Source organism: Ceratotherium simum, chromosome 11 (assembly GCF_057802395.1).
Source record: "Ceratotherium simum simum isolate JZ-2026a chromosome 11, ASM5780239v1, whole genome shotgun sequence".
Lineage (NCBI taxonomy): Eukaryota > Metazoa > Chordata > Mammalia > Perissodactyla > Rhinocerotidae > Ceratotherium > Ceratotherium simum.
In genome coordinates, this window is record NC_141910.1 from 67,474,784 (window position 1) to 67,494,185 (window position 19,402).

The following is a 19,402-nucleotide window of genomic DNA, read 5'->3' on the forward strand; positions in this document are numbered from 1 at the left end:
CCACGGACACTGAGGAGACTTCTCTGGGGCTGTGTGTGTTGGTGGGTGGTTTGAGGGACAGATGCCGGGTGGGAGTGTGGGAGACAGAAGGAAAGCCCCAGGAGGAGTGGGGGGAGGGCCGCCTCAGCAGGACGCAGGGACAACTGCCCACGGGGCACCAAGGAGGCCCAGGGGACAGTGGGATCTCCAGGCTGGGTGGCTGGGTGGAGGGAGGGGACACTAAGCCGGGCAGCCAGGAGGTGGTAGCATGGGATGGGGCAGAGGGGAGAGGAGATGAGCTCAGCTGGGGACAAGTTTGAATCTGATATGTGGGTAGACAAGTCCCCAAGAAGCAGATGGAAAAGAAATGGGGCTCAGAGGAGGGAACTGGCCTGCAGGCAGAGCGGCCAGCACCCAGGAAGTCGGAAGTGCCTTAAATTAAAGATGCTGTGCTGCTGCTGATGATAACGACAACCACTAAAACAGCTGACATTTACCGACTGTTTACCTTGGCTGGGACACAAGAATTCTCTCATTGAATTTACTCTTCAACCCTATTCAGTACATTATTATCTCCATTTTCGAGACAAGGAAACTCTGGCACAGAGTAAGTTCTGTAACCTCCATACAAAATGAGACGATGACCACGAAGCACATAGAGCACGCACCTGCCCATCCGCAGGGGCCCGGCCACACCACGGGGGAGCAGGGAGCTCAGGCTGTGGCTGCCCCCTTCACAAAAACCACACTGCGATACCTCTGGCTTCCCGGACTTAGAAGAGGCCCTTCGGGCTCCAACGGGGTTGGAATCGACCAGAGTGCCTCTGAGGCACCAAGCGGGGGCCCTGATCCAGCAGGACTAGTGCCCTTATGAGAAGACACCAGAGTGCCCTCTCTCTCTCTCTCCTTCTCTCTTTCCCCGTGTGAGGACACAGCAAAGGAAACGAGCTCTCACCAGGAACCAAGCCTGCTGGCATCTTAATTTTGGACTTTTCAGCATCCAGAACTGTGAAAGGCAAACGTCTGTTGTTAAAGCCCCCCAGTCTGTGGTATCTTGTTATGGCAGCCTGAGCTCACTAATACAGATTTGGTGTTAATATGGACTTTGGTACTGCCACACTACAGTGGGGAAAAGACTTTGTAGGAGGGATCCAGGCCTGGGAGGAACTGAATTAATGTCTGGATGATAGCAGGGGGTGTGGTCAGAGGCTGAACATGAAGGTAGTAAAGGACTGTCCCGTGGCCGCAGGAGTCACTGATCCCACTTAATGAGCCCCCACGTGGGCCAGGCACCAGGCAGGCATCACCTCCCCTGCTGGTCACACTGACGAGGAGGAACCATCGTCCACCCCACAGGCCAGGGAACTGCCAGCCCCAGGCAGAAGATGCCGGGTAGACATGTGCTTTGGGATCTCACCCCCCTTCTCCCCTCCGTCTGCCACCTCCAGCACCCTGTGGGCACACCAACATCCAAGCCAAGCCACCCTCAAGCCCTCGCTCTCTCTCTCACTGCTGCTTTGGTCCTTCAATATCAGGACGGAGACTAGCTCCTTCTGAAAGCCTGCCCGACTGTCCCTCCCTCCACTGGCCTGAGCCCACGGAGCTCACCTGCTCATCACACTGGCACTGCATGATCACCCCTGATTCTCTGGCTCTCTCAGGCTCCTTCAGGGCAGATGACTGTCTCTGTGTCCCCAGGGCCTGCCACAGTGCCCCGCACAGAGCAGCTGCCCCACACACGAATCTTCCTAATCACCCTGCTTACTGTACTAACTCACACTGTCAAGTTGCTTGGAAAAGAAACTTTTCAGATCAAGCTCTCGTCTCCACACATTTTCACAAACTCCAAGGCTTTCATGGCATTCAGATCAAAGAGAATCAGTGTCCCTTTCCACTAGAAGAACTCCTATATTCCTTGAAGACTCAGCCCATCCCCTTGTAGTGGCTCCCAAGCACTCAGTCTCCATTTCCATCACAGCACCAATGGCGCTGTGGTCTGTCCCCCCCGGGGCCGTGAGCCCTTGGAGAGAGTTCATCTCTGAGCACCCAGCACCCAGCACAGTGCTTGGTACTCGATAGCCTGCAGGGGCATCCAGTGAATGAAGGGGGGAGAGGATGTTAGATAAGGAGACCACGCAGACCTCCCTGCGGAAGCCTCGAGAAGCCTCCGGTTGGTGACAGTGACTTCCTCCTCCGCCGGCACCTCCTCCCCCGGCACCTCCTTCCCCACGTCCAGAGCACCAGCTCCACCTCCAGACACTGACCCTTGCCCCAGGTCACACATCCAAGGGCAGCCTCGCCCTGTCCACACACATCGCCTTTGGTGACAACCTGGTCTGAGGACAGTCCTCAGGCGCAGAAAGCAGCAGCCCCCTCAGGCCTTCCTGTGCTTCCAACACTGCAGCCTCCCCTCTGCTCAGGAAAGAACGGGCTCCCCTCCCCTCCCCTGGCTGAGGTCAGCGAAGCCTGGTCTCAGATGGAGCATTGCAGGGCTGGGATCGATGGCCTGTGCGGTCAGACCGTGACCCAGGCAGGCTCACTCCAAATCAAAACACGGTGTACACCGGCAGCAGCTCCTGAGCAACAATGATCTCATCCGAGAACCAAAACAAGGCCTTCCCGGCAGGCGGCAGAACGGAGGACCTGTGACCATACGGGCTGTGGCCAGATGGGCCTCTAGGTGTTTATGACTCCTGTGCACATTCTAGGGCCCAGGCCAGACAACAGTGTGTTTGTTCAGCCTCTGCTGCCATTAAACCCATCTATGGCCTTCCACACTCACAGCTCAGCTAGAGGCAAAGAAAAAACAACCAAAAGGTGCCCAGGCTAAGTTCAGAGCCGAGAAGGGGATTAAGTCCATTGATGGGTGAGAAAACCAAGACTCAGAGAGATGATGACCTGCCAAGGTCACAAAGCCCATTACACCACAGGACTGGGTGTGACAGCTCCAAGTCTGGCGCTGCTGGCCCTCCAAGTAATGTCGCCCTAAGTTCCTGGGTGTTTGTGTGCCCTGGAGGAGACTGGATTAAAATCCCACCTGCTGGGGGCAACCCTCAGTTTCTCCAGTTCATTCTGTCAATCACTAGTTCTGAGGGTGCTCTGCAGAAGAAAAAGATTTCTCCATCCAAGTAACATAGGGAAAGCCCGAGCCAAACTCAGTTTGAAGAGCACTCTCAACTGCGGGACTTTTGAGAGCCTTTCCTACGCTAACATGCACTATGAATGTTCACGAGTCGGCCGTGAGCACTGTCCTGGCGGCCTGGACAGGGCTTTGTTTGCACAGGGCTGGTGCTCTAGTCTTGGAAGTCATGGCGACCCAACTCCCAGGAGTTCTAGAGATAATGAAACACATTATACAAACTAATAAAGCCGAATTTCCTCCTCCTGAGAAGAGAGGCAGCTATCTCTTAGACCTGGTGTCATCCGGACTGGGGATGGATACGGTGGAATAATAACATCTGATTTTACATAACGTGAATTTTGAGTACAATATAAGCATTCTGATGACTATTTTAATATGAACTCGAATCCCAGTGCCCTAAAAACTAGGTTTTTATGTAGAAAAGCAGCTCTCTATCTTAGTCTAGGGCCCTACGAGTCACCTGCTGGGAAATAAGATCAGCTGATCTATTTAACAAAATAATTTTTTTATTACCATCAGCAAGAAATCTCAGTGTCACAAACAGATTGCAGTTGGGAAGGCATTTTGGTAACTTCCAATCTGTAAAGATTTGCATTCGTCCTGAAAGGATTTGCTGGCTTTAACTCCACCAGTTTGGCCATGTTGGAGAAAACCCAAAAGCAAATGGCTCCTTCTAACACTGAAACCAGGAATGGCCTGTTTGAGCACAAGGATGCCCCCAGGGGGCTCCAGAGAAGAAGGCTCCTTGCATGAATGAGCCCCATCAAGACCACACAAAGCTAAGCCTGGCATTTAGACTGCCAGGGTCCACAAAACCGCCACCCTCCAAGAGCAGGCTGGAGGATGCTGGGGACAGTCATCAAGGCAAGGAGCAGACCACAAGCCACAAGAGGCAGAAGTCCATCTTGCACTCCGGAGTCAAAGCATTCCCATTTCCAGGGGGCATGCAATGCTGCTGGGGGAGGCAGGGGAGATGTGAGAAAGAGGGGATAGGAATAAAATAGCTGCCACCTGTGTCATATGGATATCGTGACCAAGCTACGAGGTTGTTACTTGAGAAATCCTTCGTAACCTGATCACTGTATCCCTACAACCAGACTGAGATTCCACCTTCCCAGGGACATGCGGGCACCACACAGCACACACACAGCACACGACGCATAACCTACTCTTTAAACATTTCATTTTATCCTTCAAACCTGCAATATAATAAGGTGGCGTTATTAAACCATATTAACATACAAGCCAAGTTCAGATTTGGGAGCGTAAACATTTCCATTCATCAGTTTAAACAAGCAAATAAAAAGCCTTTTACAGTTTCCAGGAGGGCAAAAAGAGGAATTTACATGTAACAAATTATATTAAATATAGAATATATACCCTCATTTTTAGTATATATGCATGCATAGAGTTACAGGTTTAATTATCTCTACAGACATTTAAACACCTAATTCCAAAGTTTCCAAAGTCTCAAAGTTTTTGTCTTGCACATTTTAAGTGCACTCAATTGTATGGACACAATTAATGGACCAAAATGTCATTGGAATCTAAAGAGCCATCCTCTTTAGGATGATAGAGGAGAGAGATACCAATGTGAACAGGCCACACTGAGCAGTTTTGGTCTCTCTGTTTACTGGGCACAACTTAAGACCTCAGTCTGAGGCATTCCTCAGCTCAGGAAGGCATTTTTCAGCCTCGTTTGGCAAAAGGAATAAATCTGTTGGGGGTGGGGAGGATGGAACTTTCCATTCAGATAGAGCGGAGGCTGATGTAGAAGGTGGGTAGGCCAAACAACCATTAGACCCCACTGAACCTATTTTCACTGCGGATTTCGTTGAGGAGCTCAGCTATAGGGTAAGAAATGCCAGATGCTTTAGAAACGTGACAGCAGGGCTATGAACTTGCAGAGGGGCACATCTTCAAAACAGCAGTACCATGAGCTAAAAGCAGGTGTACAGCCCCTGTCCACATGTCAATTCGGAGCCTCGTGGGATGCGTGTCATTTCAGCCACAGCTGTATGGCCACAGCTAGGGCTACTGATGGGCTAGAAGGAGCTGAGGAAGGAGTGGAAGAAGAACTCTGGAGTGACCTACCTCCGTTGGCCAGGAGGTTCTCCTGAACCTTCCCCTTTGCGTCTTCCATGACGTCCACCACGCTCTGGGCCATTCTTTTTATGAGGCTGTGGGAAAAGAACAAGAGGCCGGTCAGCTGGGAGACTGCCCTCAGAAGGCTCACACTGCGCTGGCGGGAAGAGGAATGGGTGCCACCCTTTGGGGGAAAAACTTGGCAATATGTATGGAGAGACTTAAAATGCTAATAGGCTTTGAACCAGTAATTCCACTTCTGGGAAACTATTTCAAGGAACTAGGACAAACAGAAAAAGCTTTCTGAATAAAAAGATGTTCTTCGCAGCACTGTTGCCAACAGCAAAAAACTGGAAAACACTGGAAGATTTGACAATAGAGGATTGTTTAAGGAAATGATGGTATATCCAGCTGAGGGATTATTAGGCAGTCACTGAAAATGAGGTTTACAAAGAATTTCCAATACCGTGGAACAAGGCATGTATTGTAATGTTACGTGGAAAGAAACCAAGACATAAACCTATACAGACAGTATGGCTGCAGCTACGTGAACAAGTTCTTCCTGCTTCACGTATTTTCTATCATAATCCAGTACTGCTTTTATAATCAGAAAATTAAAACTTTTTAAGTCTCCAGAAAACATACTGAAGGCTTCAGAGAGTACAGAAAACAAAGTGCAGGATTTGGAGGCAGGGGACTCAAACTGGTGTGGCTCTGCCAATTACCCAATGTAGGATTTTGGCCAAATTTATTTATCTCTTTGAGCCTCAGTTCTCTAATCTGTAAAATGCAGATTATACCATTTTGCAGGATTATTATGAATATTAATATAACTAATCAGGCACCGAGCATCTAGCAGCAAAGAGTGTCTGCTCCCAGAAACTGATCAATTAGAAGTCCAGGGCCAGCCCTGTGGCTTGGTGGTTAAGTGCGTGCGCTGCGATGCTGGCGGCCCGGGTTCAGATCCCGGGTGCGCATCGAGGCACCACTTCTCTGTCCATCCTGGGGCCGAGTCCCACATGCAACAACTGGAAGGGTGTGCGGCTGTGACATACAACTATCTACTGGGGCTTTGGGGGCAAAAAATAAATAAAATCTTAAAAAAAAAAAAAAAAAAAAAGAAGTCCAATCAGAAAACACGCCAAATTAGGATCAAAGTCTACAAGCTCTGCGGATCCAGACCTTTGCCTCGGGCCCTCTCTCCACATCCTCCTGGCTCCCAGGAGGGAGCAGTGTCTGCAGGGAGGGTGGACCAGGTCACTGAATTCCAAATAGAGAACATGGGCTTCTACTGTTGCAGCCATTGGCCATGTTCGCCACTCAGAGCATGGAGGCCAGGGCCTAGGTCCTGACACAGAAAACTGAAGGGGGAGGGCATCAACAGGCTCTAGATAAAAGGAAGGGGGTAGGGGGAAGGAGGGCAGAGGGAGGAGCGTGGGGAAGACGGAAGGGGGGGCTAAGCGGGGAGGGGGCTGGAAGCAACTTGTTTTCCTATCAGAGTAATACGTGTTCATGGTCAAAAACTGAAAAATACAAGTATAAAGCAATTAACAAAAAATGAACGACCATACTTTCCCAGCCAAGAAGGAACACACACTTTGTATTTCGGCATATTTCCAAAAATTCAACAGTTCCACAGCTGATGTGAGTTGAGGTTTTTTTTTGGTAACACCTACCATTTAGTGAAGTCTACCGAGTGCCAACAATTCTATAATCATTGTGTCATTTAATCTTCACGAAAACTTTCGAAAATGGGTATTATTCTATTTCACAGATGGGGGCACTGTGGCCCAGAGAAGTATTTTGCCTCCCAACCGTCCAATCTGTCTGTGGACTCCTAAGCTCTTGGCCACCAGGCCACACCGCTGTCCTTACAGTCACTATGGCCCACTCTGGGCTTAAATCTCTACATGCATGTTGGCATTTCTTAGAATAATAGTTCTGCATCTTACTAATTATAACTAGGGCAAGTTACCTAACTAACCTCATTCTGTTTCCTCAGCAAAATGGGGATGATGCCCCTCATCTCGCAAGGTTACTTGTGGAGTTTGGTGCAATGCGTGTAAAGTAGCAGGCCCCTGGGAGTTTACGGCGCATTTCTTCAGACCTGCTCTCAGCAGCCTGGTGGACCGCATCAGCTCTCGGCTCTCTGGCTCCCAGGCAGACGTGGCAGGAGTGGGTGAGGGAGAGAGTGAATCTGGTTCCCTCCCCGCTCCAGGAATCTCTCTCCTCCCATCCCCTCCAGCCCAGGGGTGTGACAATGCCCATCCATCTCCCTGGGTTCCTGCACCATCCCCCGTGGCTCTCCTACAGCCCACACACAACTGTATGTACCTTTATAAACAGACCCTCCTCAGATTATCCTAATTCGAGTGTGTCTTCTGTTATCTATTAGAACCCTGACTTGATAAATTCATTTGTTCATTCACTCATTCATTTAGCAAATTCCATACATTAAGCCACTGGTGCCCAGCACTGTTCACAGTTGTATGAACACAGATGCTATGAACAAAACAGTCCCTGCTCTCAGGCAGCTTCTATCCTAATGCAGTCAATGGTTCCTCTATCATTATTATAATAACGCACGCAAAGTGCTGTCTTCTATTACCATGTCTTCTGTAATACTTTGAGTAATTATTTGTTTACATGAAGGTAGTAGTAAGTCCAGCCACTACCACAATGCCTGATGCACAGCCACTGCTCAGCAATTATTCACTGAATGAATAAATTAACTCTGGCACTCCACAGCACCTAAAATAACACACACGCTTCCTTCCTAATCTACCTAAACACAGAACTCACTCATCATTTTGTTAATGACTCTTTGCTGCTCCCAATTCTAGCCTCTATGAGGTTTTTAACTATAACAAGTATGGCCACACATCTGCCCCTAGGCGTGTACACCACCACGGAACATCTCAGAACAACATGGTCTGACGAAGTTTAACTGCTGGAAAAAATACGTATTGTACATGACAAAAACAGCCTGGATTTAGCTGTGATCATTTACTACAGTCATCAGCAAATTGTGCTATTACTGAATCCGAACATTTTTGTCATTGGAAAGAACCTAAGAGTCTATACGCCGTTTTAAATTTACTTTTTCCACTTTACAATTCATTGTAAACACCTTTTCATGTCAGAATAGAACTTCCTCATTCCTTCCATTGACTGCATAGTATTTGGTTGCATGGCTGTGTTCCCTACTATTAAACATTTGGGTTGTTTCCGCTTTGATGGATTTCGCAATGATACATATTTTGCCCACTTGTGCTGGCACATATGTAGAATAAGTTGCTAAAGAGTAACTACTGGAATAAAGGGTATAGACATTTACAATTTTAACAAATAAAGCCAAACTACCCTTCAAATACACAGAGCCAATGCACACTTCCCCCAGCAATGGCTGCGAGTGTCTGCCTCCCTACACCCTCACCAGCGTGAGGTGTCATGATCTTTTTAATCTCTGCCAATCTGATAGCTGAAAAATTATATTTCGTTGCTCTGATTTGCATCTATTTGATCATCAGTGAGGCTGGACATCTTTTCATAGGTTTATTGACTCTACAAATGGCTGTTTTCTTCTTCTGAGAATAGCGTGTTCATATCCTTTCCTGGTTTTTCCACTGGTTTGTTCATTTTTTTAAAAAAATTGATTTGTAAGGGCTTTTAGGTGTTTCAGGGACTCATTGTTCAATTCTTAAAACCATGTTTTGAGCTAGGTAACATCCTCATTTTAAAGATGCATAAATTAAGACTTAGAGAGCTATAAGTCACCCTACACAGGACAACAAGTATCAGAGCAGAAATTGACCTCACATCTATGTGACTCTGAAGGCCATGCTCTTTAATGTTAGTTGACACCAAACTCTGGCACTTTCTCTAAAACACTTGACAAAAACCTACACTAACCCACAAGGGAAGCTGTATAAATCATATTTTTAATTAAAAAAGCAAATTGCAAATAGTATGTAATCTTGATTGGGGTTTTTGTTACACCGAGGTGCCCAACAAAATTCATCAACCTGTTCACCTAAGATGTGTACATTTCACTGTTACCTCATTAAAAAAAATTTACAGTACATACTATCTGAATGAAGTGACCAAGGTTAACATCACTCACAATGGGAAAGAGGAACATGTGTCTTCTGATGTGACACACTGAGAAGAACACCACTTCACTCATGTGGAATTCCTGCCCACAGTGCATAATCTGAATCTAACCAGAAGGGAACATCAGATGGGGTCACATTAAAGAGCACTTTACAAAATAACTGACCTGTACTCTTCAAGAAACTCAATGTCATAAAAGTCAAAGAAAGTCTGAATAACCGTTCCAGTGTAAACGAGGCTAAAGAGACACGACAGTTAGTTGTAAAAAACAGGAAGCCATCTCAATGTTGATCATTACTGGAGAAAAGATGAGATTTTCTTTTGTTATAAAGGACACTATTGAGATAATTGGTGATATCCAAATATAATCAGTACTATATTCCTGACTTTGATCATTGTACTAAAGTTATATAAGAGAAAGTCCTTGTTTTTAGGAAATACCCATTAAAAAATTTACAAGTGAAGGGACATCACATCTGAGACTCACTGTCAGGAGACTTGAATAAAAGCATGAGCGAGAACATAAAGTAGATGTGGTAAAAAGGAAACATGGGAACCCTTTTAATAATCTTGCAACTTTTCTGGAACTTTGAAATTAGCTCAAAATAAAATGTTAAAAAATATTTAAGCCTGTAGTGTATATAATCCCACTTTAAAAAATTACATGTCAGTATATACCTAAATGAGAATCCTGAGAGAAAAGACACCAAACTCTTAACACTGGTTACCTTCATGTGTACAAGAATGGGGACTTGCCCCTTCTACATATTTCTATAATGTCATGTTTGAATTAATTAAGACATATTACTTTTGTAAGCAGAAAATAAAAGGGACAAAATAAATAATAAAAATAATGTAAAATGAACAAATCACAACGAATAAAAATAAACAAACATAGCATTATTGACAATAGCTGAAAGGTGGAAGCAATCCAAATGTCCATCAATGGATGAACAGATAAACAAAATGTGGCATATCTATACTATGGAATATTATGCAGCCTTAAAAAGGAAGGAAATTCTGACACATGCTACAACATGGATGAAATGTTGATGTCATTATGCTAAGTAAAATAAACTAGTCACAAAAAGACAAATATTGTATGATTCCATTTATATGAGGTACCTAGAGTCAAATTCATAAAAACAGAAAGTAGAATGGTAGTTTCCAGGAGCTTAGGGGAGGAGGGAATAGGGAGTTAGTGTAAAATGGGACAAAGTAGGGTAAAAGTAGAGTTTCAGTTTTGCAAGATGAAAGAGTTCTGGAGATGGATGGTGGTGATGGTTGCACAACAGTGTGAATGTACTTAATGCCACTGGACTGCACTTAAAAATGGTTAAAATGGTAATAAATAGAGAGAATTCTGGGAATACAGTGAAGTCAGAAGCAAGGGGAATCTGTCTCCCCACCTAGATAATGATTGCACTGGCAGAATCTGTCTGATATAACTATTTTGGAACTCTAAGTCTATTGAAAGCTTGCAACCGCCAGTGGAAGGAGTGAATCATAAATTGCAGCTAATTTGGGTCAATTTCCACTCTTATCACAGTAGCAGCAATCCCTACCCTACTCCTCAGCCACATGGCAGGCTGCTGTGTTCCTGGAGCAGCTTGCACACAGTTTGTGGGAGCAAGGGTGGGCAAAAAGGACCCTGTCCTCCAAATAGTGGGGATCTGTGCTCTGATTGCTGCTCCTGATCACAGAGGTGCAGACAAAGAGCTGGGCAGCCATCACTGTTGCACCTCCCCCAAAGCTGGAAGCCCCTCTCCCTCCAGCTGAAGTGACTGCCAAGGGATTTAAAAGGCCACTGCCCTTTTTTTCTCTCTTCATTTTTCTCTCTTTCCCGTTTTTGGGAGCCAGATATTAAGACCAGGATATTTAAAAACAACTGTGCACATGGGAAAAATTAGAAAGTGACTGCACATGTCCAGGGAAAGGATCAGAAAAGAACTGAGGAGACCTTAAAGTTTACACCTCAAGCTGATCCAGCTTGGCACAGAGATAGCCTACAACAATTAAAAAATATATAAGCAAAAACAATAAAAACCAGCAAGCCCTGGGGAAAGAAGAGGATATGATTTCCAGAGTTACCAAATTATTAGATGCAAATGTCCAGTTTTCAACAAAAAAAATCACAAGGCATACAAAGAAACAGGAAAGTATGGCTCATTCACAGGAAAAAAACAAATCAACACAAACTGTCCCTGAAAAAGATCTGATGGCAGATCTACTTGATAAAGACTTTAAAACAGCTGTCTTAAAGATGCTCAAAGAACTAAAAGAAGATGTGGAGAATGTTAAGAAAATGCAGCATGAACAAAACATAAATACCAATGAAGAGATAAAAAGAAACCAAAGAGAAATTCTGGAGCTGAAAAGTACAGTCATGTGCCACATAACACTTCGGTCAACGATGGACCACATAAACGACAGTGGTCTCATAAGATGAGTACTATAGCCTAGGTATGTAGTAGGCTATACCATCTAGGTTTATGTAAGTACTGTAGATGAGGAAGATTTTCCTCTAGCTTCTAGGTTCTTCTGGTTGGTCTAAGAATTACATTGACATGAGACAAATTCACAGGAGAAAAACAAACAAAAGTTCAATAACATGTATACATGGCAGAAACCCAGGAAAAGCAAGTAACTTGCCAAAATGGCCAAAGCCCTCACCTTAAATACCATCCTCAGCTAAAGACAAAAGATGTTAGGGGTGGGGAGAGTCAGAGACTTCAAAGGGAAGGAAGGCAATTCACAGGCAGGTGAAAAGGAGCAAACATTTGAAAAACAAACGTTTGACCACACAGAAACAGAAGAACATGGAGCTCAGCAAACAGGCTTTTCTAGGTTCCTCCCTGTCTACCACCTAGTTCATGTGATGCTAAGGTGATAGCTTGCTTCCTGAGACGGGTTTTTTTAACTGAATTCTTTTAGGCAGTTAAGGGGGAGGTAACAAAAAAAAATTCCTGAGTCTTTTGTTTCTTATAAATAATCAGCCTAAAATAATCCTCATGTTCAAGAGACACATTTTGGGGTGGCAAATTTTGTTCCCCTTCATTACACTCTATGATGTTCGCACAACATCGAAATCACCTAACGATACATTTCTCAGAATGTATCCCCATCATTCAGCAACAATGACTGTACAATAACTGAAATGAAAAATTCACTAGAAAGATTCAAAGACAGATTTGAGCAGGCAGAAGAAAGACTCAGCGAACTTGAAGACAGGAAAATCTTTGGAAATCATTGAGTCCGAGAAACAGGAAGAAAAAAGATTAAAGAAAAGTGAACAGAGTCTAAGGGACCTGTGGGACATCATCAAGTGGACCAACATATGCGTTGTGGCAGTCCCAGAAGAAGGAGAGAAAGAGGAAGGGGCAGAGAGAAGATCTGAAGAAATAAGAACAAAGCTGAAGGACTCACACTACCTGATTTAAAAACTTACTACAAATCTACGGTAATCAAAACAGTGTGGTGTTAGCATAAAGACAGACATATAGACCAATGAAATAGAATAGAGACCCCAGAAATAAACACTTACGTATATGGTCAAATGATTTTTGACAAAGGTGCCTACACCATTCATTGGGGAAAGGACAGTCATTTCAACAAATGGTGCTGGGAAAACTGGATCCCCACATGTAGAATGAAGTTGGACCCTTACCTGACACCATATATAAAAATTAACTCAAAGTGGATTAAAGACCTAAATGTAAGACTTAAAACTATAAAACTCTTAAAATAAAACACAAGGCAAAAGCTTCATGATGTTAGATTAGGGAATGATTTCTTCAATATGACACCAAAAGCAAAGGCAACAAAAGAAAAAACAGACAAATTGGACTTGACGAAAATTTTAAAATTTTGTGCATCAAAAACAATAGCAACATGGGCCGGCCCCGTGGCTTAGCGGTTAAGTGCGCGCGCTCCGCTGCTGGCGGCCCGGGTTCAGATCCCAGGCGCGCACCGACACACTGCTTCTCCGGCCACGCTGAGGCCACATCCCACATACAGCAACTAGAAGGATGTGCAGCTATGACATACAACTATCTGCTGGGGCTTTGGGGGGAAAAATAAGTAAGTAAATAAAAATTATTTAAAAAAACAATAGCAACAGAATAAAAATGCACCTCACAGAATGGGAGAAAATATTTGCAAATCATATCTCTGATAAGGGATTAATATCCAGAGAACTCCTAAAACTCAACAACATAAAAACAAACAACTCCATTCAAAAATGGGCGTAGGTCTGAAATAGACATTTCTCCAAAGAAGATAAACAAATGGCCAACAAGCACACGCAAAGATGCTCAACATTACTCATCAGCATTAATGGCGCAGAGTCCTGGTAAAATGCTTGGAAGAGCAACAACAAATGGCCCATAAACATTAGGATAAAAACTCAACCTCACTTGCTGTGAAATATCATTTTTCACTTATCAGACAGGCGTAGTATAAAGATTTGTAATTTCAGCCCTGGCAAGTCCTCTGGGAAACAGGAATACCAATGCCCTGTTGATATGGGGTCTCAGTTGGTACAGCCCTACTAAAGAGTATTTTCAGAATATCTATCAAAGGTTTCTAACATATAGATATTTTTGCCCAGCAATTCCACTTCTAGGAATTGGTCCTTCTGATACACTGGCTCCCGTACACAAAAACAGGAGGATGCGTGCTGCAGCATGGTTTGTGACTGCAGAAGACAGGAAGCCATCTCCATGTTATCAACGGGGACCCAGCTGATAGAATGGATCACCAAGATGTCTCTACAAAAGAATGAGGAAGGCTCTTAGAGACTGCCATGAAAGGTTGTACATCACAGAGTAAAGGAAAAAAGCCAATAATAAATACAGTCGGCCCTCCGTATCCAAGGATATGGAGGACCAACTGTATTCGTTGTACTATGCCATTTTATATAAGCCACTTGAGCATCTGTGGATTTTGGGTCCACGGGGGTTCCTGGAACCAATCCCCTGTGGATACTGAGGGATGACTGTAGTATCTATATTTATGATCACATTTTTGTAAAAAATAGAAACACATGCTTGTATTATGCATAGAAAAGTCTATAAGGATTGGTACTACTTGTGGAAATGGTGTCCTTCAGGAAGTGGGATTGCAGGGGTAAGATCTGGATTTTAAAATAATCAGCAGGTATTAATAATAAAAAACCAGTAACGGGGTTGCAAATAAACAAAGCAGTAAGTAAATAAAGGACAAAGTCAACCCATGCTCCCTGGGCTCAGCCCATTAAGAGAATTTCACCATGACCTTGACAGTCACCCGGGGATCTCCCAAGCGGAGAAACTGAGTAAGACGGGGGTGGGAGGAGTGAGGGCATTACCTGGATGTGAGGTGGGGCAAGGAAGGGACTGAGAAGGGGAGGAGGCCTTCCAGGCAGGCACAATCCAGACAGCTGGAACCTGGCAGGAGAGGGGTCGGGAAAGAGGGGGCCACAGGCAGGTGTGTGACAAAAATCCCGTTCTTCTTTTCTACAAATACGACGGGACATCTTTCAGCACTGCTGATTTCTGGACCCTGAGCTCCAGGGGACCAAGAGTTCCCCTTGCCCCTTGGGGTGTAGGATGGCTCAAGAGCTGAGAGCACAGCCTGACAGGCACTGCTAAGACCTGTCCACCTTCTCTCCTCCTGCAATTTCAAGCTCATCTGACCATCTGTCGTTCCAGGCCTGGGAGTATGGCGGGGAGGGGGCAGCCAGGGCAGGTCCCTGGAAGCCTCCTGGCCCCAGCAGGAAGGTGGCACTGCACTGGACAGACTGGGAGAAGGGGGCTGATCTCCACTGACCTGAGTCCCCCCATCCCAGGGCCTAAGCACAGAGGAGACTTCCTGAAGGGCGTCTTCGCTGCAAACCATACAGCAAAGCTTTGTGTGTCTCCTCCAGCCTCAGAGCACCTCTGAAGGCCGAGCTCTCATCAGAACACTCCACTTCAGGCTGGCCCGGTGGCGCAAGCGGTTAAGTGCTCGCGCTTCGCTTCAGCAGCCCGGGGTTCGCAAGTTCACATCCCGGGCGCGCACCAACACACCGCTTGTCACGCCATGCTGTGGTGGTGTCCCATATAAAGTAGAGGAAGATGGGCACAGATGTTAGCTCAGGGCCAATTTCCTCAGCAAAAAGAGGAGGATCAGCACGGGATGTTAGCTCAGGGCTGATCTCCCTCACAAAAAAAAAAAAAAAAAAAGAACACTCCACCTCAGTCAGCCATCTGCCGCCCCCACCTGCCCCACCCACGGCTTTGTGGGAAGACAGGCTGGGTCTCCTACACCGCGCCCTCTTGTGAAGAGAGGTGGAGGTCCTGGTTCTGAGGTCCTGTGAGCAAGTCTAGGTGACACGAAGGAGAGAGTTACCTCCTCCCCTGGATTTTCTGGATAATTCAGGCAAAGCAGGCTGAAGTTGGTCTGGTTTTCAGAAATTACCCCATGCCTGCAAGAAGAGGGCCACCAGGCGACAGGAAGGGGCAGAGGGAGTTTGTATAGGGTTTTCAAGCAAGAGTTAACAATAGCTTTTATCTAGTGAGCTGTCCTCAGTCCTCAGAAAGGCACTTTGCATAGATATATCTGAGTCCTCAGGCCAAACAGGTGAGGCCTCCAAGAGCTGAGGAAAACGAGGCTCAAGGAGGCCAAGAAACTTACCCAAGGTCCCTTCTCTGGTGGCCACAGTGTCAGCCAGTACTGACCCTGTACGCTGCCTCTAAAGCCAGCCTCCGTCCACCACACCAGCTGCTCTCAGCACACCAGGGGCTGGATAAACAAAACCCCACAGTGCTCACTGTCCTCAGTGTCTAGAAGGAGGAGCCACAACAGGCCCAGCCACACAAGAGCCCTGAGAAGGGAAGCCCAGAAGCTTCCACACAGCTGGTGACTCACAGAGCCCCTGGGCACCTCACCTGCTCCTTTGTCTCTCTGCTTCCTCCTCAGCCAAGGGACAATGAAATCACCGTGCCCTGCAGCAAAGTCATCAGGAAAATGTGACTGGAGAGCAATTCAGTGACTTTTTACTTATTTATTTATTTTATTTTACTTTTATTTATTTTTTTTTGGTGAGGAAGAATAGCCCTGAGCTGACATCTGTGCCCACCTTCCTCTACTTTGTATATGGGACACCTGCCACAGCATGGCTTGATGAGTTGTGCATAGGTCCATACCCAGGATTCAAACCTGTAAACCCCGGGCCACCAAAGCGGAGTGTGCGAACTTAACCACTACACCACTGGGCTGGTCCTAGTGACTTTCTTTTCAGAAAAACAAAGATCCAGTGAGGCCTCTTGGAGGTCCCCACGCTGGGGGGCTCTGGGGGCTCGGGCCACAGACACACTACACTTTGAATTCCAGTCTTGCCTCTCAGAAACTGGAAGCTGCAACAAATGGACTGATATTTCAATCTCTAAAGGTATTCTCCTCTGCATACTGTCTGTAGAGCCACTCAGCAAAATTACCCCTGTCACGCAAACCAGAATTCTCTCTGGCCAAGTCGGTATTATACAGCTTGATTCACCCACGCAGTGGCAGAGCCACACGGTAAAGCCAATCTACCCTCAGAGAAAATGTGCCTCCTGGGGAGGCATGGACAACGAAGGCTCAGTGTTTTAAGTGTTGTGGAAATGCTCTGGGGTCCCAAAGTCTTTTAGGAACACCCAGGAAGTCCCCTAAGCATCGGAGTTGGAAAGGAGCAGCACACATTTGTTTAAGTTCTAGAGAGTTTGCCAAAAAGTCAGTCCACCAAGCAGCCCAGTGACCGTGCCCAACTGCAGGGGCCCCACTCACGGGGAGCTTGGCCCCAGTGCACACCATATGAAGAGCGCCCCCAGAGTTGTGCTGCCTGCAGCCCACCCCAAGGGATGAACAGGCAAAGGCCACAAATGGCAAATCAGAAAAATGGAACTACAAATGGCTGATAAGCACCTAAATACACTTACTCTTGCTGGTAAGAAATACACATGAAAACAATCACACGTTTTCATTTTGCCAGGTAAATAAACAAATTTTTTTAAAGGTGCTCCATTGACAAGAGTATGATGAAATGGCACTTTCTTGCAACTGCACTGGAAAACAATTTAGTAATCTACAAACAGCTTTAAATATGTCTATATTCTTTGACCCAGTAATTCCACTTTTGGAAATGCAACTAGACAAAGATGTATGCAAAGATGTTAATCAGGGTGATAATTATAATAGAATGAAGTATATGTTTTATTACCACAAAAAATAAAATGAAAGAAGCCCTCCTCCTTTTTAATTTTTAAGGAAATTTTTAAAAATCCTTAATTTTTTAAGGATTAAAAAATCCTTAACATTACTTTAGAGTTATGCCTAGGAAGTGTGACTAGAATACAATCTGCCCACCCAGAATCACAGATGGAAGGGCCTTTGAGACCAAGGAGAGGTGGGGACCTGCCCAAAGTCACACAGCTCCTTGGTAGGTGACCAGGGCAAAAACAAAGCCTCAAGATTCCCTGCCTCAATTGTGGAGTAACAAATTGGATTTCATAACAGTCTTTTTTCATAAAACCCCTCCTCATTTAAATTCCTTGTCTGTTTGCACTAAGAGAGTTTTTTAAAAATAAGAAGAAAGCAATAATTGCTTAGACCACTCAGGCAAACATTTTCTCAACGCTGCAGAGGCGGCTGGGGTTCACACCCCATCAATCACCTTCTGGTGCCCCAACAACACTCTTTTCATGGCAAATCTGAAGAGAATGTGTTTCTTTTCTTGGTTTATCTTAAAATGTCCTGGCCTTCCATTTGCATGAAATATCCAGAATAGGCAAATCCATAGAGTGAGTGCCCAACGACCTGGGGTTGGAGGCAGGCAGAGGGGGTAAAGAGGGTGGGAGGTGACTGCTAATGGGTACAGGGTTTCTTTTTCAGATGATGACAATTGTTCTGGAATTAGCTTGTGGCAATGGTTGCATTATTTTGTAAATATACTGGAGAACAATTGTACATTTCAAAGGGGTGGTTATCAGGCTGTGTGAATTATATCTCAATTAAAAAACATATGTCCCGGCCTTTCTCTTGGCTTTGAGGGTGGAGACCCAGCTGGAGGAGAATGTCAAGAACTGGTTTGGCGCTTTATACTGGAAATCATCACCTTCTCCAAAGTTCCTTTGCTCTACTCCCTTCTTTTCCATCACCACCATATTTTATAGCTACCACAAATCTATCCCAGCTCTGCCGTGGGTCACTGTCCCAAGCAGGCCATGCCATCTTTCTCCAGGGGTCCTTCAACAAATGGCCTCCTCTCTGCTTTCCCTGCCTTTCTCAATGCAGCCTTTCCTGTCCATCCTTCCCACAGCAGCCAGAGGGATCTCTAAAAATACACATCTTAGCTTGCCATTTTACTGTCTACACAATGTCGGTGGTTTCCCAAGAAGTTCAAATATTGATGTTCAAACTCCTTAGCAGACTTCACAAGGAACAGTCCTGCCTGTCCATCCTCCTCTTTCTCCACCCCTCCGGCCAATGCCCTTCCCGTCCTTCTGGAGCCATCTGGCATATCCTGAGCCACCTGGAAGCTACTCACCCTTTATATCAACCCAAGCGCCCACTCCTCGAGGGAAGTCACCCCTAACAAATACAATACAGTGTTGGATGACACCCCACCCAGCACATGCTGCTTCTTGCACTCAACAAAAACATACTGCACCTCCATTATGTACCAGGCAACGTTATGAGGAGACAGCAGTGGACAAACAGACCATAGTTGCTACCTTCATTGGGCTTACTTGAGAAAGTCCCCTCTACCCCATCACTTATCACACTGTCAAAAGTGTTGGTTTCCTCATCTAGCTTCACCACTAAACAAACAGATATCTGAAAATTTATTAATTGTACTATCAGCAGCTCCTGCAAAAATACAGTAGCTCCTGGAAAATACACAGGTGCTGGCTAGCTGGACAAATGTCTTAAGATGTGAAGCAGAACATAGGTCCAATATTCCTCAGAGCCACCACAGTCCCCAGTCATTCCTGCTTCACTCACGCATCATTCAGGATCAAGATCATCTCTTTACTCATCTTCCTCATCTCCCAGAATGTGAACTTTTCGAAGAATGGGCATTTC

At 45.5% G+C, this 19,402-nt stretch overlaps 1 protein-coding gene across 10 annotated transcripts in view; it reads right to left on the minus strand.

Annotated features, from left to right (window-relative positions):
- Positions 1-19,402, minus strand: part of ATP6V1C2 (ATPase H+ transporting V1 subunit C2) — a 53,687-nt gene that overhangs the window by 18,962 nt on the left and 15,323 nt on the right. For 6 of the 10 annotated variants that reach the window (XM_087437153.1, XM_087437152.1, XM_087437155.1 and 3 more), the window contains one exon: positions 5,216-5,301. In XM_087437153.1, coding sequence (XP_087293279.1) covers positions 5,216-5,301 — 86 coding nt within the window. Of the gene's footprint in view, positions 1-4,290; positions 4,469-5,215; positions 5,302-15,973; positions 16,054-16,227; positions 16,285-19,402 lie in introns of those variants that run through there. The other 4 variants (XM_014792159.2, XM_087437157.1, XM_087437158.1 and 1 more) reach the window with 4 other exon arrangements.